General features: G+C 34.0%; 13 protein-coding genes across 13 annotated transcripts; 7 read left to right on the top strand and 6 right to left on the bottom strand.

Moving 5' to 3' along the window:
• Positions 1-1468: 1468 nt before the first annotated feature.
• Positions 1469-1784, top strand: RO3G_00936 (uncharacterized protein; the record flags this gene model as incomplete). Its single annotated transcript, XM_067655527.1, has 2 exons — positions 1469-1633; positions 1776-1784. 2 exons carry the CDS (start codon positions 1469-1471, stop codon positions 1782-1784), a joined length of 174 nt encoding a protein of 57 aa, XP_067511628.1.
• Positions 1785-2084: 300 nt separating this feature from the next.
• On the bottom strand, positions 2085-2838 carry RO3G_00937 (uncharacterized protein; the record flags this gene model as incomplete). The annotated part of the gene is made up of 4 exons (XM_067655528.1): positions 2085-2361; positions 2417-2520; positions 2585-2680; positions 2782-2838. 4 exons carry the CDS (start codon positions 2836-2838, stop codon positions 2085-2087), a joined length of 534 nt encoding a protein of 177 aa, XP_067511629.1.
• Positions 2839-4128: 1290 nt separating this feature from the next.
• On the top strand, positions 4129-4822 carry RO3G_00938 (60S ribosomal protein L26; the record flags this gene model as incomplete). The annotated part of the gene is made up of 3 exons (XM_067655529.1): positions 4129-4144; positions 4399-4769; positions 4820-4822. 3 exons carry the CDS (start codon positions 4129-4131, stop codon positions 4820-4822), a joined length of 390 nt encoding a protein of 129 aa, XP_067511630.1.
• Positions 4823-5248: 426 nt separating this feature from the next.
• On the bottom strand, positions 5249-5565 carry RO3G_00939 (uncharacterized protein; the record flags this gene model as incomplete). Its single annotated transcript, XM_067655530.1, has 2 exons — positions 5249-5408; positions 5519-5565. 2 exons carry the CDS (start codon positions 5563-5565, stop codon positions 5249-5251), a joined length of 207 nt encoding a protein of 68 aa, XP_067511631.1.
• A 1619-nt stretch (positions 5566-7184) lies between these two features.
• On the top strand, positions 7185-8573 carry RO3G_00940 (uncharacterized protein; the record flags this gene model as incomplete). Its single annotated transcript, XM_067655531.1, has 1 exon — positions 7185-8573. One exon carries the CDS (start codon positions 7185-7187, stop codon positions 8571-8573), a length of 1389 nt encoding a protein of 462 aa, XP_067511632.1.
• Positions 8574-8786: 213 nt separating this feature from the next.
• Positions 8787-9889, bottom strand: RO3G_00941 (transcription elongation factor S-II; the record flags this gene model as incomplete). The annotated part of the gene is made up of 4 exons (XM_067655532.1): positions 8787-9211; positions 9280-9634; positions 9688-9747; positions 9815-9889. 4 exons carry the CDS (start codon positions 9887-9889, stop codon positions 8787-8789), a joined length of 915 nt encoding a protein of 304 aa, XP_067511633.1.
• Positions 9890-10551: 662 nt separating this feature from the next.
• On the top strand, positions 10552-12290 carry RO3G_00942 (chitin synthase 1; the record flags this gene model as incomplete). Its single annotated transcript, XM_067655533.1, has 3 exons — positions 10552-11031; positions 11112-11360; positions 11427-12290. The coding sequence occupies 3 exons, from the start codon at positions 10552-10554 to the stop codon at positions 12288-12290; spliced, it is 1593 nt and encodes a 530-aa protein (XP_067511634.1).
• A 503-nt stretch (positions 12291-12793) lies between these two features.
• Positions 12794-13441, top strand: RO3G_00943 (chitin synthase 1; the record flags this gene model as incomplete). Its single annotated transcript, XM_067655534.1, has 3 exons — positions 12794-12885; positions 12946-13123; positions 13193-13441. 3 exons carry the CDS (start codon positions 12794-12796, stop codon positions 13439-13441), a joined length of 519 nt encoding a protein of 172 aa, XP_067511635.1.
• Positions 13442-14686: 1245 nt separating this feature from the next.
• On the top strand, positions 14687-16102 carry RO3G_00944 (uncharacterized protein; the record flags this gene model as incomplete). Its single annotated transcript, XM_067655535.1, has 1 exon — positions 14687-16102. The coding sequence occupies one exon, from the start codon at positions 14687-14689 to the stop codon at positions 16100-16102; it is 1416 nt and encodes a 471-aa protein (XP_067511636.1).
• Positions 16103-17108: 1006 nt separating this feature from the next.
• Positions 17109-17381, bottom strand: RO3G_00945 (uncharacterized protein; the record flags this gene model as incomplete). Its single annotated transcript, XM_067655536.1, has 1 exon — positions 17109-17381. The coding sequence occupies one exon, from the start codon at positions 17379-17381 to the stop codon at positions 17109-17111; it is 273 nt and encodes a 90-aa protein (XP_067511637.1).
• An 869-nt stretch (positions 17382-18250) lies between these two features.
• On the bottom strand, positions 18251-18670 carry RO3G_00946 (uncharacterized protein; the record flags this gene model as incomplete). The annotated part of the gene is made up of 3 exons (XM_067655537.1): positions 18251-18316; positions 18378-18509; positions 18560-18670. The coding sequence occupies 3 exons, from the start codon at positions 18668-18670 to the stop codon at positions 18251-18253; spliced, it is 309 nt and encodes a 102-aa protein (XP_067511638.1).
• Positions 18671-19513: 843 nt separating this feature from the next.
• On the top strand, positions 19514-20195 carry RO3G_00947 (uncharacterized protein; the record flags this gene model as incomplete). The annotated part of the gene is made up of 4 exons (XM_067655538.1): positions 19514-19525; positions 19683-19896; positions 19943-20077; positions 20131-20195. 4 exons carry the CDS (start codon positions 19514-19516, stop codon positions 20193-20195), a joined length of 426 nt encoding a protein of 141 aa, XP_067511639.1.
• A 353-nt stretch (positions 20196-20548) lies between these two features.
• On the bottom strand, positions 20549-21178 carry RO3G_00948 (uncharacterized protein; the record flags this gene model as incomplete). Its single annotated transcript, XM_067655539.1, has 4 exons — positions 20549-20560; positions 20604-20669; positions 20738-20914; positions 20966-21178. The coding sequence occupies 4 exons, from the start codon at positions 21176-21178 to the stop codon at positions 20549-20551; spliced, it is 468 nt and encodes a 155-aa protein (XP_067511640.1).
• Between the last annotated feature and the right edge of the window lie 160 nt (positions 21179-21338).

Genomic DNA, 21338 nt, shown 5'->3' on the forward strand with positions numbered 1-21338 from the left:
ATAAATTACTGGTTCAATTGTTCCCTTACTTCCTTAAGTTCTTTTACTATTCCTTTGTTTTATAACCCTGTACCTGCTTACTAAAAATCATTTTATAAACATTCACCTTCTCTTCTTTTTGTATCACTAGTATTTTATGGCAAAAAATGTGTGACCCTAACAATTACAATATGGCCAATACAGAACAATTTACTTTAACACAGTAACTAAGCATGAACCAACACTGAAACGAGCTAATAATCAATTTAAAATGTAGAGAATATATTGAAATTATATCTTCATTACTGATCAAGAGCTTTGAATTTAGGGCTCATTTTATATGTTCACTATCTTTGCTGAGTAGTACCCATTATTTAGCTTTACAATGCTTCTGAAAAACATCATGGTTACTGCGGCTCAATGTTGCGCATGTTGTATAATGACCTTCATTTTTTATTGTTTTCGTCATTCATACGATCACATGATGTGTTAATTAGAAAGTAACCTCCCTGTTGCTATTGAGCATTTGTATTCCCAGCAAACTATACCGAAACTCATTGGACTGTAACAGACTATAAGTCTAAAAAAAAGGTTCATCCAGTTTTTTGACTTATAAGTAAATTCTGTTATTGGTTACTAATAATTGATTATTCAAATGCTAGAATTATATTGCCATATATTATAAATCCTAGAAGATACACTTGTTTATCTAATGGAGCCTTGGTAGAAACAGTCAAGAAGGACGACTTGATAATCATTAGCCTTGGTAAGATTCCAATTAAGTCATGTGTTGTATTTTTCATTTTGATATTCTTTCAGCTTTAGAATACTCTCTATTTGATTTGATTTGCTGTTGGAGATTCTAAGCATATCCATGGTGGAGAAGCTCATGAGATTTCTATCAAGGTATACTCGCCATATTTTGCTACAAAGTTAATGTCTGGTTACTACTAATAACTAGTATTCCACTAATAATGGTTGCACTTTAGATGATTTGAAGAGAATGTCAGAAAAATGTGTATTATGCTCATTTAAAAAGCATTGGGTACCAAATGTAGATTTAAAATGTCGCTCTTGGCATTGTATTCTAATATGATGTATAATAATTCCTTGATCAGAATACTATCAACTTGCTTTATCTGCTTGTTGCGGTACAAAAGAAAGCAGCTTTAGAAGTACGTGGAAATAGCCTACTTGTTAAAAAAGTTCTTTTAAACTGCATTGATGAATTGGCTACTCTAAAGTGATAATTACTTATCACAAAAACTTCGTATCCTCGAGAACCGGATCGTTAGTGACCGTTTCAATATTCACGAAATTGATATAAAAAAGGCTTTTAGTGATATGAATACCTGATTTTTATTATGACAATCATATCATTAATTATTTTTATGAAGTTTGGCCAAAAGAAAGCTGAACATGCTAGCCACCCATTACTTGTCTTATTTCAAAAAGATCCATTATTCCACCAATAAGTAAAAATAATGTAATGACATATATCAGTTTAATTATTAACGATATTCTTCATGTCGCTGTTCTTGTTACTCCTGCCTCTCCGAACAGTCTTGATAATTTGCCTTATTTAAATGAAGTTGCAAAAATCAGTAGTAAGGTTGGTCAATATGACTTAATTGGTTCTCCCACTTTAAAAAAAGTAACGTATTTTCTATTTACTTTAGAAGGTTAACTAAAGATACTTTGTATATTTGTAAGCTAGAGCATTTATTGAAATGAAGAAGGAATCTAATGCTTACTAGATAGAATCAACAGCAATGAGAAATTTATATATACCATAGCTTCTGTAATGACTGGTTAACCAGGCTCTATGATTAATAATAAGGTCAAACTTGGCTCGATGGTGCTTTGAAGGAGCTAGCTACAAGCGCAAGTTTGAAAAATAAAAAGCTTCGGAGTTTTTTGTCAAAAAAAAAAAAAAAAAAAAAAAAAAAAAAAAAAAAAAAAAAAAAAAAATGGACTTTAAAAACGTATCAAGAAATTAATTATGAGGTTGAAGAAACTACACTGTTTAGTGAATTTTATGATTTCAATAAACTTTTATCTAATACATGATTTACAGAATACGATTATTAAATTATACACAAATTTTATGCTATCGTTGTTGGTTTCTTTTTGTATACGTTTCTAAGTTCTCTAACAATTTCAGAAGGGAAAGGAGGCTGCGTAAGGTCTGGCTTATATGTGACAGCAAGCACATCATCAGCTGATGTGGTAAACTGTTCTTCTCCACTTTGGTTGTTGTATTTTCTTTCAGGTTTAGAGATTTCAATGTCTGTACCTTTCACAAATCTTGTCCAACGAGATATAATTCGTCCATCTTCCAATGTCTTTTCAACTTTGCGTCGGTCAATACGAGTAGGCATCCTAGATAATCATATTAGCTGTGGTTGATCACTCTTTTCACTTTCTCTCTTTTTACTGTGTGTCGGGATGAAGCAACATAACGTTGGAATAATGAATGGGCATTTCTTTTCTGAAAATACCATCAGGTAAAGCAGGTTGCTTTGGAACATGCTTCTTTGCCTGTCAAAATTATAATGAGCATTAGTAAAATAAAAGGCCTATGCACAAAATGCACTTCATTTACCAGTTTTTTCCCTTCCACAATAACAGTATTCGTCTTGCGATCAACAGATTTCACTTCTCCAATAGTGTCTTTATCTTTTCCAGCAATGACTGCAACCTAAGTAAGATTTAATATCTAATTTAAAAGCTGTCATTTCTCCGATTTACTTTGTCTCCAGTAACAATATTCCAATGTACAATTCTGTCCTTGGGCTTTACCCATTGATAAGTAGGAGCTACACGGGAACTGAGTCCTTTAGATTTGACACGATGCATATTAAATAAAAGAAATAATTTTTAAAAAGGGGGCTTGCTTTTCTGCACAAAATTTTTTACCCAGATTACTGAAATTGGTTCGCTTAAAATTGAAAATCAGTTGGCTCATAAAAAGCTGAAGAAAAATGCATAGGTTTTCAGGAAGTATAGCTTTCTAGGTTATAGACATAAAATAATAAGTCTCATTGCATACAAAGCATTAAATAATCACACATAACAAATTCATTATTAGAGATAAAACTGATGTTGTTACAAACATAAAAATAGAAAGCAATGTCATTTATGAAGACAAGCAAACAGCAACATCATTCAAGCTCCATTTAGCATGATTTATTTCTAATGTATCAACCTGCCCTTAATTAGTAATAATTGATGCTTTAAGGTGCAATTATGATGATAATGTATTATATGACCAAGCAATAAATACCGATTCCAATTGTTAAACATCATCAGCAGCAAATAATATTGAGCAAAATGCATCACACATTATCACCAAATGATAGTAATATTCCATAAAAAATACATATAAAAAGATTCAACTTTAGAAATAAACACAGCTTTCTACAACGTAATTATAAGTAGCCAGTGTTTAAAACAACTCATGAAATAAAAAATATTAGTAAATTAATATTCGTTAAGTGAGGGTTGGAATACAATGCTGCAGATGTGATATGTCCCTTGTTTTTATGTTCATTTCTTTGATGCATATGAATTTATGTAAAATATGCTACAAAAGCTTATGCTTACTTCTTTTTGATTTAGGAATCAACTGAACTTTCATGAGTGATCTCTCCTTGTTGTCAGATATATTAATGTTTTTACGTTATATTACTTAAAAGAAGAGTCTGTGAGATTGTCTTGATGATTTTCCCTGTTGAATTTTTATTCTATTAGTGTTGTTGGCTAGAGGCTTTTTGGAGAAAGCTCAAAGTAGTAAAACCAGTTAAATATTTATAACCACAAGTGACTTCTGATTAAATAATTATGTTGTTCATATTAATAGCTTTCATATTCTCTTTATTGTTCGAGTTTTGTTTAAGTAAAAGCTTCAATGGGCTGCAATTTCGGTCCCACTTAATTTAAACTCAGAAAGTGACATTTTAAAAAAACCTTTAGTGCAAGATTTAGTCCGGACTCGAACCGGACAGGCACATAATCTGGGAGAAGAATTATGGGGGCAGACTGGGCAGTAAATTCTGAGAGGATCTCGCAAAAAGTAAAGAAGTAAACCACCCAAAAAGATCCTTTCTCTTCCCTTTTTCGCATTCATCCTTTTCCATTATAAGAAAGATGAAGTTCTCTGCCGGTAAATACATATGTTTATTAGATGGATGGATTTTATTCTTTATTTCAACATACGAAAATGAAGGGATCGAAAAAAAATAAGAGCATTATTATTACTTGGAAACATTGGACATAATGAGCGGAAGGAAAAATTAACAACAACAAAATAATGTTATTATTAGTAACATTCCTTCATTTTTTATTGAGAATATGAATAAATCCAACCATCTACCCAGCTGTATTATGAATGGTTCCACTCAACTTTTTTTGTGCTAGATGTTAGTTCCTCCCGTAGAAAGAGCAGAAAGTCTCACTTCTCTGCCACCTCCGATGTCCGTCGCAAGATCATGAGCGCACCTTTGTCCAAGGAACTCCGTGAAAAGTACAGCGTTCGTTCTATTCCCGTTCGCAAGGATGATACTGTCATGGTTGTCCGTGGTACTTACAAGGGCCGTGAAGGAAAGATCGTTCAAGTCTACCGTAAGAAGTGGGTCATCCACATTGACCGTGTCTCTCGTGAAAAGGTCAACGGTGCTACTGCCCCTATTGGTATCAGTGCTTCCAAGGTTGTTGTTACTAACTTGAAGTTGGACAAGAGCCGTATTGCTATCCTCGAACGTAAGGGTAACAAGGATGCTATGAAGCAGGTAAAGACAAGTTAAAATTTTAAGAAACAATTTCTGATTTCTTTTTATAGTAAACTATGACATTGATGATATATTTACTTTCAACTTGTCAAATAAAAAATGTTAATTGCTCAAGCTTAGAATATATTTGTAAATAGCTTGTTTTACTTGCTGCGATTATTTTTGAAAAAAAAAAGAGAGAGCATGACAAACAATAGTCATTTTTCATGAATTTTTGAGTGAAAAGTTTTCAAAGTTTGATGTCCTTTGAACTTTACTTCAAAATTTGAGAGAGCCAGTCACTATATCCAAGAAAATGGCTTACCTTTGTGTATTAAGCAAATGATAAAAAAGAAATTCTTATGAAAGTTAGATGACTGATTACTACAATACCAAAATACAAATATGTTTATTCAGAATCATTATTTTTCTAAAGCATTTATCAAATTATTCACATATTTCTATAACCCTGAATGTCCTGCTTGGAAGAGAAAACAGGTTTAATATTCTTGTCGCTGTTTCCTTATTTCAGTCATACGTTCTTTCTCACCATCTTCCGATTCAATTTTTGCAACATTAATGGAATTCAATAAAATATCTGATGCTCCTAAATCGGTTGCTTCATTTTGAAGAGTTCCCAAAGATTCTATTATTGAACATCTTTTAAAAAATAGAAGAATGTTTTCTTAACATTATTCGATATTATTTGAAACAGAGCATTTAACGAACTTTGCAAGTTATCAAAATCCATCAAAAAGACTATTTCATACTTGGTTCTCTTAGTACATTGTTGAACTGTAAAAGCATTTGAGATCATTTTGTGCGCTATATCACTTGCCACCAACAGTTCCAATGTTGGAAGTACATACTCCACAGAACAAAATATTGATTGCCAACTATATTGATTATTCAACAAGTGATTTTGCTACCCACATTCACCTATTTTAATTTGCTTTGGCGCTGTTCTATTTTCAATAGCTCATCGAATAAACATGTAAAAGAACACTCACCATAGTCTTTACTACTAATATAAAAACAGCAAATAAATACAGTGCCAATAACTTTAAAGTAAGGCAGTACAATCCGGATAATACCAACTTTTTATGCGTTTACAATTAAGCTCTATAAATTTTTATATGATTCCCAATTTCTATTGTAAGCTTGCTGTTACTTTTTAACACTTTTAAGACACAAACTGGTGAGAGCTCGAAATGCTTGCATCTTAAATTCATTTTGTTGATCTGGTACACGTTAAAGAAGGCTGGCTAAGTCTTCAGTATTATTCACCTCGTCTAAAAGTATAGCAACAAGTTCCAAATATTAATTTTAACAAAGGACGTAAGTCTTTTGCATTCATTCTATCTAAAGTACTTGAGTAAGCTACATTAGCTAGAGACTGACAGGCAATTATTAATACTTGCCATTTTTCATTATCTAATTGTATTTTCGCAGAAAGCTTCTTTATACAGGTAGTTGATTGCATAATCTTGCTAACATCGACCTTATACAAAACATTTGCTAATGAACATCGCTTATTTGTCAAATTTAAGTTACTCCAGAATGCTTTCTTGAAGTTTTATTTTAAGCTATCACACAAGACATACATAATCTAACAGTTTAAAGGGAAATGGGCGAAAGCTGCAATGTAAAGATCGAAAGACTAACATATTAAACCTGAATCATTACTTTGAATGATGACATCTATTTGAACCACGAAATAATTTTTTTATGGAAAGACAAACTCGGTTATCTTTGAAATATGTATCAAATTAATGCAGTTTTGGAATAGTATGAATTACCTGATTGTTGTAAACAAATAAAGTCTATCATTCATTTTTCACATATAAGCCATAAATTAATTGAAACTCGTTAGTTGTATATGCTTTGTATAGATTAAATGTATCTAATTTCACATTTATTAATACATATTATGGATGGCAATAACAAATTTAATGACAGTAAAGTCTTCAAATACATGGCATTTTATTGGATGATGAGTAAATGTTTTTGAAATGCCGCTAAGAAGCTGAGATCCAGTTCATGCAGCAAAATTCTCTGGAATTTCAAACATTAAATATGTATACATAGCTTTGTTGTTAAAGAAGCAAACTAAATAATTAAAGCCAATCACTGCCATCGATAATTTTATCATCCGGTTTCTTTGTAGTTGGCATAAGTTACTATTTGTTAAAATGAACTGATAAAACAGCATCTTTTATATCAAAGCAAAAATATAAATAAACTTCTCGAGGAAATCAAAAGAAATAACTTTTAAAGGAATGTGTATATTTCAATAGAGACTCAAATAAAAAAAAGATGAATACTTCAATAATCAACCAGCAAAAATATGGGAGACTTTTTTTCAAACTGTTTATAAAACCAAATCAAATAAAACTGCTCTTTCTTTCTTTTGTCAATTCTTTTATTGCTCTTAAAATGCGTTGTATTTACACCATTTCTGCTGCCATTGCCTTTTTTGCAGCCAGTGTATTTGCTAATACAAATGCTGATTTTAACCCTGTCAACTTTGTTGCTGAGGAAGTTCCCAGTTCGCTAACTGATTCCTTTGTGAACTTCCGCTGGAATGGTGAATCTGCTGTAGCTCAACAAACCTTTAGCCTCATTGTTGAGGACACTGCTCGTATCCAAGTCACTGATTTCAAGAACCGTGGTGATCGCTTTGAAGTCTTTGATAATGGTAAATCTTTGGGTACTACTAGTGAAGTTGAGGCTGAAGCTGATCAAGAAGCTTTTGCTGCTACTCCTGAAGAAGCCCTTGAAGATGAACGTTTCAGTAAAGGTGTATTCACTTTAGAAAAGGGTGAACACAAGATTACTATCAAAGCTACTGGTCCCTATGAAGCTGGTACTGCTGCAATCCGTCTCTTAGACCATGCCAATGTTGCATTCCACAAGAAAGATGACGATGATGATGATGATGATGACGATGACAAGGATTGGCATCACGATGATGATGACGATGATGACGATGACAAGGATTGGCACCATGGTGGTAGACACCATGACGATGATGACGATGACAAGGATTGGCACCACGATGGTGGTAGGCATCATGATGATGATGACCACTGGCACAGGGATAATGACCATGGAGACTGGGACAATCATGACGGACATAGAGGCCGAGGTCGCTATGGTGGCCACAATGACTGGGACAACCATGATGGACATAAAGACTGGGATAATCACGATGGCCACAAGGACTGGGACAACCATGATGGCCACAAGGACTGGGATAATCATGATGGACACAGAGACTGGGACAACCATGATGGATATAAGGGCGGGGACAACCATGATGGCCACAGAGGCTGGGACAACCATGATGGATACAAGGACTGGGATAATCATGATGGACACAGAGACTGGGACAATCATGATGGATATAAGGGCGGGGACAACCATGATGGCCACAGAGGCTGGGACAACCATGATGGATACAAGGGCTGGGATAACCATGATGGATACAAGGGCGGGGATAACCATGATGACCATAAGAACTCTCACAACCATGACGACCATAAGGACTCTCACAACCATGATGACCACAAGGACTCTAATAACCATGATGACCACAAGGGCTTTGAACATCATGAAGAAGTATACCCTCCTTATTATGATCTTGATCTTTCTCACACCATTACTGTCACCAAGACTGTCTGGGTTGAAGCAGAGATTCCTACCCCTATTAATGATCCTCAAAATGGTGATGATTCTGTTTACTCTCCCCACTATGAAGATGATCACGAACATGGCAAAGTACGCGACCACGACCGTAACCACGATAAGGGCCACTTCCACTAAGACAGGAAAGATAGACAAACGTACATTGTACGCATTAAAAAATCAATGTCTTTTAAATTTATAATTTATTTTTTTATTACTTGTCCATAATAAAGTCTTACTTCAACATCATTTTTATTTTTCTTTTATATCTTAGAATAATATCCTTGACGGCCAAGAAGAAAGAATTGTAAAATATGCAAATAAATATGTACTTTATTAATTTCTATGTTTCTAACAAAACTTCCAATGGTTACCACAATTAACGCATGTGACAAACGTTGTCATAGGTTCATCTGCACTTCTAGTCTGCATTTGGAAATAAGTACATTTTCTGCCTTGACATTTACCACACTTGAACATGTCTGTCTCAGCTTGTGCAGATGTAGCGCCTCTAGCTTTGAACAAAGCTTCTTCTGCTAATTTTCTATCACGCGCCTGTGCTTCCTCTGATGCCATCTCTTCCACACTCATCGTACAAAGCTTTTCAATGGTTAATTCGCCACTTACGACACTTTCACGTAATCCTGGATTGCTTTTACTTTTGAGATTGTTGGCCAATGTACGCACTTTACTTTTATATCCTTCATTGACACTTCCATATTCATCAAATATTCTTGTTTCTATAGCCAACGCACGTTTCAATAACAATTCAGAATCTATATCAATCCGCAATGTGAATTTCATGTTAAAATAAGAGCTATGTCACGGAATGTATTTTTTTTACCTGCTCCACTGTTCAAACCAACAGCTGAATACATCAATTCAATTGTTTTATTGCGAGGTACGTTTCCTGTTGATTTATATGTCACTTCATCTGTCTTGACTGTACGCGATACACCTTCACTGCCGGGTGTCTTTGGTGAGGAAGCCTGTGAAGAGGCTTTACTGGCTTCTGTACTAGCAACGCTACTTGTTTCAATGGATGGGGATGGTGAAGGCGCTTTTTTGGTTTGTGGGCTGTTTGATGTTTGGCGTACAACATCATCTTTCCATTTCTTTACAACAGCCTTTGCCTTGATCGATAGTTGGTTATCTTTATGTGTTCTTAATTTTCCGATAACTTTACCAATATCAGTTTTCTATAAGAATATCATTCAATGAATAACTCTTTCAACAATTTATGATTTATCACCTTTAAAAGTTCACCAGTAACCTTTATCTTGCTCAGGTTGTCCAAAATATCTAGACACGTCTGTGTTTACAAGTCTATGAGTTCTACTATATTTTTTTTCTACAATAATCAAACTAAAAGCTCAAACCTCAACATTGTTGTTTTCTAAAGCTGAATTAAGAGACTGCTTTGCTTTACTGATTTGTGCCTCTGCTGTATTCATTTTTTATCTGCAAAGGGAAAAAAGAAGTACAAAAGGAGGTGCGATAAAATTTTTTTTCCACATAAACAGTCCGAGTCGGATTTAATTTCTTTGCTAGCATGGCAGAAAGACACACAATGAGCTGTCAAACCAATGGTAAATCAAGAATGCGATCGACTGAGTGTTTTAGCGTACCTATTCAGTTGCACGAACAACCACATCTGGCAATCACATACTGTCTCACAACATGCTTTTTAAAAATCGTCAAAAGCTTTAATGTACTGAAAAGAATGGAATTTTGCCAAACCCCTTGAAAAAACCATTTTTATTTAGTCATCTCTTTCTTGAAGAAAAAAAAAAGCAGCAAATAATTTATAGAAACTCAACTCTAAAAAAGAAAGTACAACAAGCCCAAAAGAACATTGTTGAATCTTATTTGCTTCACACTGCTTTTTAATTAATGACATCATTCCAAATTTACCAAGACACATAGTGTGGACAATTGACACCATAATACCTTTCACGATCATATGCCTCCAATAATAAAAGCAAAAGATTGGGTTTCAAACAAAAACATTGACACATTTGGTAATGTTACACGAATGGCATGTAGTAAATAACATGCCTATTTTTTTACCTTGCTTTTGTTTTTCTTTTTCATTAAAGAATACTTGTTAAATAATATGTCTGAAGAATCAGGAAGCTTTGGTGGTTGGTTTTCTAGCTGGTTTAATACATCAAAAGACCAAGAATCATCCTCCAATCTTATTCAACAACAGCAACCAGGTACCAACTATGCAAGAAATCAACAAACGCTATCTTCATTACGCTCACAAAAGCAGCAAGCCGAATCCTCGAAAGAGGATACCAGAAATAGTCCTGGTAAACTTGTTCGAACCGACACAGAATCTTATTTGGATGCACCCAAAACACAACAGGCAAATAACAATCGAAAAGTTACTCGAAGACTTCCTTTGACGAATAACAACTTGGTGATTGACTGTCCGATACCCGATCGACTGTTGGGCGCCTTGAATTGCACAGAGCGAGATGAATTTTCACAATTGAGATATACTGCAGCAACCTGTGAACCGGATGATTTTGAATTAGAAGGTTATACATTACGTCCAAAGATTTACAATAGAGAAACAGAATTATTTATAGTAATGACAATGTATAATGTACTTTTTAAAATCATTTTTTTTATTGATCATAATAAAACTGACATTGTTTTATCACTTAGGAAGATGAAATCCTATTTACGCGTACAATGCACGGTGTCATGAAAAACATTGCGCATTTGTGTAGCTTAAAGAAAAATTCTGTCTGGGGACCAGATGGCTGGAAAAAGGTCGTCGTTTGTATTGTAGCGGATGGTAGAAAGGTAGTGAATAAACGAGTACTCAATGTTTTGGCATCCATGGGTATATATCAAGCGGGCATCGCAAAGAATATAGTTGACAATAAACCTGTAAAAGCACATATTTATGAAGTAAGTCTACAGAAAAAAAAATTGCATTTATTTATCTTAAATTTACTTTTTTTCTGATTTACGTAGTACACAACACAAATATCCATCGATTCAGACATGAACATCAAGGGCTCCGATAAAGGTATTGTGCCCGTTCAAACGATCTTTTGCTTGAAAGAAAAGAATGCTAAAAAGATCAACTCTCATCGTTGGTTCTTTAATGCGTTTGGTCCTATCTTACAACCCAATGTATGCATTTTACTAGATGTTGGTACACGACCGGGAAATAGCAGCATTTATCAACTTTGGAAGGTCTTTCATCGAAATCCTCTTATTGGTGGTGCTTGTGGAGAGATACGCGCCATGTTAGGCACAGCCTGTTGTCAATTGATCAACCCTCTGGTTGCTGCTCAAAATTTTGAATACAAAATGTCCAATATTCTGGATAAACCTTTGGAGAGTGTCTTTGGGTACATCAGTGTATTACCAGGTGCCTTTTCTGCTTATCGATATGCAGCACTCAAAAATGATGTGAGCGGACAAGGTCCTCTTGAAAAGTATTTTTTGGGAGAAGATCTTCACAAGGATCAACATACAGGGAAAAAGGCAGGATTGTTTGAAGCAAACATGTATCTAGCAGAGGATCGAATTTTATGCTTTGAACTCGTTGCTAAAAAGGACGAACGGTGGCTATTACAGTATGTTGATAGTGCCTTTGGAGAGACAGACGTGCCTAGTCAGCTACCAGAGTTTATATCCCAAAGAAGGCGATGGCTCAATGGTTCATTTTTTGCTGGCGTTTATGGACTGATTCACTTTTCAAAGATTTGGAACAGTGGCCACGGGTTCAGTCGAACGTTCTTGCTGTTGATTGAAGGGATATATAACGTGATTAGCTTAATTTTTAGCTGGTTTTCTGTGGTAATTGTCCTATCCTTCCTTTGTACTTAAAATATTGACTTTTTCTGATATTCACTTTAGGGGAATTTTTACATTGCATTTTATTTTATCACAAAAAGTTTAGCGGACCCTTCTGTTAGTCCATTCGGTGGTGATTGGGGCAGTAGAATATTTGATTTTTGTAGATACGTGTATGCTGCTTTACTGTTTATTGTCTTTATTTGTTCCATGGGAAATAGACCTCAAGGGTAATTATAATAAGGATTTATTTTATGTCAAAGCTCATTTATTTCTATTTACAAAGTTCAAAATATCTGTTTATGACATGTCTTGTTGGGTTTGCTCTTATCATGGTTTATATGTTATTTTGTGCTTCATGGCTTATTTATAAAGGAATACAAATGGCAGCCGAAAGAAATAATTGGACATTGAATACAACAAAAAACTTTGAAATAGCTATGAATGATCCCGGTCTTAGGAATATGCTTGTTTCACTTTGTTCTACTTATGGTATTTATTTTGTATCAAGTTGTCTGCATCGTCAGCCATTTCACATGTTTACAAGCTTTCTTCCCTACTTGTTATTATTACCTGGTTATATCAACATACTGAACATTTATGCTTTTTGCAATACTCATGATGTTAGGTAAAGACAAAGATGTATGCTTACAAAGTTCTTCTTTCTGACCTTTTTACTGGTATTCAGTTGGGGTACAAAAGGTGATAACTCAATTGATAAAGATCTAGGCGTAGTTCGAGTATCAGATGAAAAAGAAAAAGGCATTAAAACGGTCGAAATTGAATTACCGGCAGATCAATATGACATCAACTGTCAATACGATTCAGCATTGTTTGCGTTAGATGCTAAACCTAGTAAAAATGAGGTATATAAGAACAGAATGAATTATAGCTGATAGCAAGCATGTATAACTAATTATCAAATGTGTCAATAGGAAAACAAAGGCGCTTTAACCAAGGACGACTATCAGCGTGCGTTTAGAACACATTTGGTCTTGGCATGGATTGCTTGTAATGCTATTTTGGTCATATTTATCACAGCACCAGAATATGAATCCATATTTGTAGAATCCGCAGGCACAACATACATGTCAATCCTTTTATGGGTCAATTTTGGACTTGGTGTTTTTAGATTTATTGGCTCATGTATGTTTTTGTTGCTAAGCATTTTCACTTCTGGTTAATTTTTTAGAAAAAAAAAAAAAAAAAGGCGGGGATCGTTGCTTAGCATTGTAAAAATAAAAATATTGCATTTATTCTTGTACCAAAATACTTGTTGTATATTACAATTTCTACATTTAAACAATTCATTTTTATCTATAAATTTCTTTTACTTTTATTTGAGGGTAATCTTATAGGTTAAAAAGAATAAAGGCTGAGATATACATTAAGGACAATGGCTTTCTTTTTTGAATAAAAATAATGTACTCTCTTATTATCATAAAAGGCCTCACATTGCTTATTTTATGTTATTAATCGACCCCTTGCTTATGAACAAATTAATAAAACTAGGGTTCAACAACATGTACAGTAGCATAATGTACTTCTTTAAAAAGTGATATATAAGATTAGTAAAAATCACTACAAGAAATGCTTTGGACTGTTAAATTGGTTATCAAAATAAGTTTATTCAAATACATTCATTCGAGTAAACATCTCACTCACTCACTCTCTCCCTGGTTTTTATTTCTTTAATCTACACGGGTTTTACAATAAATTTTAATAAAAGACATATTTGATCAACCCCAAATGATGACTTTTCATATTCTGAGGGCTCTATCAATCGAATCAGCAACTGTCACAAGAATGTGAAGTATGCCTTTATAAATGACTGCGCAAACATGCGTCAATATAACATTCACTCTTCCTTTAGCGCGTTTAGACAAATTATATGCCGTAAATAATTCAATTACAGATCATCAGTAAAAAATAAAGCATATCTTATACTCCTTGCAAATTGTTTAATTAATCTCATTGCTATTTATCCGACACAATTTATAATAACTCACATGTGATTAAACTAAAATTGAATAGTAAGCATTCAAGATAAAGTCCTCCTTCTTATTTACAATAAACATCACAACCAAGTTTATTCTTATTTCTTGTTACGTTTCATAGTCAGTCATAACTTTAACATACTTTCTTTATTCAGTAAGATTTTTAATAGAGCGACCATGCTTTCTTTTTCAAGCAAAGATTTTTTATTTATTTTTCACACAGAATTGACCTGTGGCTGTACGACTGGTTAACAGGAAATTCCCTTTGTTATGCAGATTACGTCTCATATTGATTGGCTTATAACCTATTAAAATCCCGTCACATGGCATTTAAGAGAAAAATTAAAGCAAAATAATTTTTTTTTCCCTTTTTTTTTTTTTTTTCTTTATTCTTTTGTTTGTGAGTAATAATGAAAAAGACAATAAACTGAAATGCTACGTCCATCCAAGTTATTTGTATCTTTTCACCAGCTCCGGCATTACTTTCAAACGAAAATATCGGAGCTGGCACATCCAGTCAATAATCAACAAATTATAAATTACAAGCATTCTATTACACAGCAACCAAATATTCAACAATTCTTTGCAAACATATTCCACCGTTCAACCAGCTGCTCCAATGCGATTCCAAATAAACAGTATGTTCATCAGCAGGTTAAGTTATTGAAGGTTTTACAACACCATTTTCCTGTCGTCAAAGTGTTTTCTACTACTCCCGCATACCACGCCACTTACCGTCGTCCTGTCCTTGGCATATGGTCAGCCAATCAGCAACAATTTCGTACAATGATGTCTGGTACTTCAGGGCCTGCTAATGGGTTAGCCTGGGGTTTTCCTCGGACTACTACTGTAGGGCGTGGCCCAGGTTTTGCTCGTCAATTTTCGACTACGAAATCCCCTTGTGTAACCATTTTTCAAAATACAAATCAACCCAGCAACATGGCTCATGTCTCTCGCATCTTTTCTCCCGCAGGCACCAAAATTAACAATACACCTTCTTCTTCTGATGAAGTCAAGCCAACCACTGTAAAGTCATCTTCTTTTAATCAACCCAAGGAAGAGGATGAAAGTGAGCCTAATTATCATCGTATGTTTTCTCCCAAGAATGGAGGTATGCGAGAATTAGTTAGTTTAGAAAACGACACCAATCAACATTATGTTTATCACTTGGATGCCAAAAGACACCACCACAGTGAATCAGACGAGACGGTGACAAAGAAGGACAATGATGTACAAAAGAAATTGAAATGCATTGTTCAACACGATGAGCTTTCCTCTTTACGTCATCATGTCACTAGCCCATCTGTGGAGGGTGAAGAGTCTGTAAGGAAAAGGAGTAATCCTGTGCGTAAAAAGCCTGATAAACGAGCAAGAAGACTGTTGCAAAGTGATAGCGATTTGATGTCGACTCTTAACAAGAATACAAATGATTCATCTATTCATTTACGCATTACACTTGATATGCTTCAGTTCTTTGATTGTCCTTCAGGTGTGATTGATACTTCATTCATTCATTCATTTGAATTCCTTCATCATGCTTATCAAATACATATGCATTATGTGCTGAATCTATTACAACGGTTGGATAAGACGTTCAAGGTAGTGATTGAACAAGGCGAACTCTTTATCTATTTCCCATCTCCTGCACCCAAGAGCAAAAGAGACGCTGTTAGACTACTAGAGACCATGGGTATCTTTCCTGAAGAAGATTATTTAATTCAACAAAATAAGGTGGATTGTGCTGTAGGACCCAACTATTTTAAAGATATTCAGTTATTTATTGATCATATCGATACTCTAATTGATAGTGGACCCGCTTTTAGTCGTAAAAAATTTATCAATAGATGAAATAAATAAGTGTTTTTATTTTCTAAGTTAATGATCTCTTCCGGGCAGAATACCACATCCGTAGGTATGTCGATTAGCATAAAATTGTAAAGTGGCCAAATAATGAAACTTTAAAAGAGTTCATTAAAATCAAAAAAAAAAGGGTTTATCAACTTACGAAAATACCAAAGCAGACAAATACATGCCAAATAGCATGACTTGTTAGACCTATAAAGTCAAACGAACCAGGGTACATTTTTTCAGGGAATCGATTGGCATCTAAGCTCCATGATTTAGTCTTGGTATTAATATGGTTCATAAACTTACAGACAACAACACCAAGAATATACATCAGTACGCTTAATGCAGCCAAATCAAAAAAGTTCCAAGTTGATTTGAATCCATTCAAGAATATGAGATGTAAGACAGGTATTGCACTTGATACAGCCATAGAAACAAATACAGCAATTCGAAGTGGTCTGTATTCCTTTGTATCCCACTGTTTCAAAAAGGGAGCAAATATTCCTATGCTTCCGATCAAGGAGGTAAATAACATGTATCGATTTCGCATCACTGGTCTGCAGTAATATCCATAATATTCAGAAACCAGGACAGAAGCTGTGATAAGAAAAGCGATTCCCATATAATCTAATGTGGCTGTGAATAGTTTGATCTGACGATGTGAATGACAGATGAAGGTATGATAGATAAATGAACAAAATAAGCATTTCAATGAAGCTACACAAAAAGTGATCAACACTGTTCTATCACTCCAGCTTGCATCTGGAAAATGAGACTTTGAAGAGATGAGCATAAGGGACATGATCTAAATAACAATAATCCTTACATTGAATCCATAGATACAAAGACAGGACATGAATATAAATCCTAATAAATGACTCCAGATGTTTGCAGTTTCATTATGAATCATGAAAATAGATTTTAAACATGCTTGACTTGTTTGGTAAAAACGATACCTTTGATATACAAAAGAATTGAATATTTGTCACTGTTGGATCTGTTGTGATTACCCTGATAAAATATATTCATTCTCTTGCCATTCTTTTGGCAACTCATAAAATTGTAAGAGACGTTGAGCTCCAATCATCGCTGCCTTTGTACTATCCCACGTTTCATGTACTTGATTATCAACGTATTGAAGTATATGTGTACTATCAGCATCCTCGATTTCCTTGATCTTCTTATTGACCGAAGATAAAATGTGAGAAGAGATTGAATGTGACCGGCTTCGAGCTTTGGAGTCTGAAGAAGTAGCAGTACTAAATGCTGTCGATCTCATCGTGAAACCCTGCTTCTTCACTCACTGAAATTAAAAGAAGAAAAAGAAAAGAAAAAAAGATCGGACATGAACGCAGAAGTAGACTTTTAAAACCAAAAAAAAAAAAAAAAACGTCATAAACTCTCTCCATTTTTTTAATAACATAGAATGTATTTTCATATGAAACAATGAAACCTTTCAGATCAAAATTTTCCTTCTCACTTCTTGTTTGATGTCTTGATTTCATTCAACTTATCATTCCTTCTTTTAAAAGTTTTCTTGATGATTACACAAAGAAGAGAAAATTCAGTTACCAAAAATCTCCTCTTCCCCAAATAATCTGGAAATGTCGGGAAATAAAATGGTGAATTTATTTGATTTAGTTCATACAATAAAGATGTTTCATCCGACTGATGACCATGGGAACTTGTCAACTGAGTCTCAGATGTACATGACATTTAAATTCATTTTTAAGCCCTTCTTTTTTAAGCTTAAGAATAAATTTGCTCCAATCAGATGAAGCAAAAGAGTTCCCCCCCCTGCAGTTTACTCTCACTTTATCAATCTCACTCCAAGTTCATTTAATATACAATTGTTTTTCTTTGGGTATAAAACAAGGCCGTAAACAGAGTTACTTCACAGGCCAAAAGAGCAATAAGCGTAGTCTTATTTTTCACAAGATGGTAGATGTCTTTATTTCTAGCTTAAATCTTCTATGATGGCCTCAGAGACACACAAAAAAAAGAGAGAGAAGCATGATGAATATGTAATTATAAAAAGAACTTGTAGTAAAGAAAAGCAGCAAATAAAACTAGGGGAATAAGAATACGTAATGGGCTAGCAATAATACGCATTGGTCAGTGTTTGTTTTTTATTCTTCAAATATGCACTTACTTTCCTTGAGGACCAGGAGCAATAGTTTGTTCTGTCTGTTTAGTAAGTTTGATGGGCTGAGACTATCATACATGGAATATATCAAAATTAAGGCACATAATTATAGTGTGTGTGTTTTTTTACTTTAGGGTCTATATCACCAATGTAATAGCTTTTCAAGATTTGGCGAGCATCCTCAGAATGACCCACGTCTTCAAAAGAACCAGTGGCATCCTTTGCGCCTTCATCAATCAAAACCTCTTCGCCTCCTGGGTGCTAACCCGTTTTATGAGTCTAAAAAAGTGGCTAGAGTAATTTTTTTTTACCTCATCTTGAAACTTTGTAATGTCATACACTTTACCATCAATGATCATCCAAAGATCGTTTCTGTTATTGTGCTTGGAAACTTCTTCGTAAGAGTAGAGCTGAACAGACATGGGGTTTATTAATGAAAGAAAGAAAATGAAAAGAATAAATAAAGTTTGGAGATTGTACAAAAAAAAAAACTTTTTTGTATACCTTCTTATACAATTGTTCTCTTACAACACAAAAAGCTTTGTTAATTGACTATAAAAAGAAAACTACTCTTCCTCGCGATGTTAAATGATAATAGGATATGCTTCTTTGCTAAACACTGCTCATAAATAAGGCCTTCATTACCTCTAATTATTTTGATAACTCTGAAGAGACTCACTGACGGAGGATCAAAGGGTCATTAACAGTAGCCCGTTTTTATCTAACCTGCTGCTTACAGAAATATTCATTAATTAGCTAACAAGCCAGTCCATGTTTGGACTTTCTTTGTTATTGAATGCAACAAATCAATAGAGTATTCGAATAGGATTCAGATAGTATTTTGTTACACGAGCGACATCAAAAAGTCGGCTGATTTATAATGAATTTTATTCCTTACACCAGAAACTGTATTTTGATGTATTGTAACTATCGAATCAACGTACAGAGCAAAAACCTTGGTATGTTATTATTCAGCTACATTGCAAGAAAATGAAATGGAGGCAAAAAGTATCAAGATGAGCACGTTATGTTTTCTAAAATGCTTTTTGCTAGCATATTCAACATTTGTATTACTATTTTCTCTCTAAAATGAAAGCTATTGTTAGCAACACAAACGTATAATATTATGATTTTTTAAAAAGTAAAGGCTTGTCACATTATACGAATGAATGATGGCTAGGATAGCAAGAAAATGATTTTTATGTTTATAGCAATTAAACATGTTCAATACAGCACAAACTTATAATTGAACAATGAAAACAATCATGGTTACGTTTGTAACAATATAAGAAAAATGAGATATAGCCTTAAAGTAGATGGCTCGTTTTCATTGTAATCTTTAGAGAGATTGAAACTGGATATAAAAGCAAGAAGTCCTATTTCTATTTTCTCTCAAAACGGATAAAAACCACTATTATTATTTTTTAAAAAAAGGCACGTAAAATGAACAAGTTAAATTTCCTGACGCTTTTGGCTCTCTTTGCATTTTGTATTCTTCAAAAACTTGAAGCGTTGGTCATCAAAAGACACGATGAATTGCGCTTTTCTGGTAAAGGCAACTATTATAATGTTGGTCCTGGAACATGTGGTGATTTCACTGATGATTCTCCAATGGTTGTCGCTGTCAATAGAGTGCAGCTGAACAATGGTAAATAAAACAGAAAAAGATTATATTGACTGACGAATTTGAATAGGTGCAAGCCCATATCTTATTACTCACTGTAATAGTACCGTTAAAGTGGTCGGAACAACCGGTAAGGAGATTGTTGCGCGTGTTGTCGATAGCTGTTCTATGTGTCAAGTTGGTTCCTTGGATTTATCCCCCACAGGTAAAATAATGAGATCCTTTCTTTAGCTTGAATCTCACATGGTCGGTTTATAGTGTTTCAACAAGTCTGTGGTAGCTTGGGTCAAGGTTCTTGTGATATTAAGTGGGGATTTATTTGAAAAAGGAGAGAGAAAACATTTTGTCATTAAACTTATTAGAATACCCCCTTTAGATTTAACTTATTTGAAACAATAAAGAATGCGTACTTTATTACTTATGTAACGCGACTTAATCTAACTCCCAATAGTGCATATCAGTATTTATACATAAAGAGTGTGGTTTTATTTTAAGTATAATATACGAGGGAGCCAACATATATACAAAGTCTTTTTTTCTTTCAGTCCCAATAATTTTGGTTATGATTGGTATATGCTGGATATATCATTGTAGAAGGGTAAACTGTATTCATTGAATGTAAATCGTTCCTAGGTAATATTAGTGCTGGATTTTGATTGATAGACTGTTGAGTATATTATTTAGTATTCTTTTTAACTGATTTTTTTTTTTTTTTTTTTTTTTTTTTTTACACTGCTATCTTTAGGCTTATTCTTTTTAGCCTTTTTGGTTAAAATTTGATGAAGATCATTGTTACTCTATTAACAAATACATAAAATGCGTAACGTTTCTCCAAAGATCCTGAAGCTTTTATTGTTATAATTACCTCTGAAGACTGTGTTGGGGGATCAGATGCATTTAAACAAGATTGAATGAGGTTTTTTCCTTCTGGCTTTGCTACAATTGGTTGTAATTTAGGCGTAGTAAATGTATAAACCAACCCAGTTTCAGATACGACTAACAGTAAGACTTGAGTACCTGTCAGTGTACTTAATTCATATGCCTAAACATGTATAAGCAAATATAAAGTATACCCTTTTTAAAAAATCTTAACCTTTTTCATGATGCCAGCCTTTCTCTTTGAAAATGTAATATGCCTTCTTGATTTGTCATCAATGTATTCAATCTTTATCTTTCTTCTTCCACTTCTCTTATCTGGTGCTATTCCTTCTGGTTCATCTCCACTTATTAACGATTCATCCACGGTTGTTGCATTGGATAGTTGTGGTGCTACATACGAGTCATATGGATAATAGTTGGATTGCATCAGAGAAAAAAAAATTGAAGCGTTTCAGTGAAAAAATTAAAAGAATAGAAAAGAAAGAAGAGTAAGAGAGAAAACCAAAAAAATTCCCAAAAATAGACCAGAATGAAGTTGCATGATACCTTTATGTGTAACAAAAAACCACTCGATAGGAATTGATTAC

Source organism: Rhizopus delemar, genomic scaffold, assembly GCF_000149305.1.
Source record: "Rhizopus delemar RA 99-880 supercont3.1 genomic scaffold, whole genome shotgun sequence".
Taxonomy (NCBI): domain Eukaryota; kingdom Fungi; phylum Mucoromycota; class Mucoromycetes; order Mucorales; family Rhizopodaceae; genus Rhizopus; species Rhizopus delemar.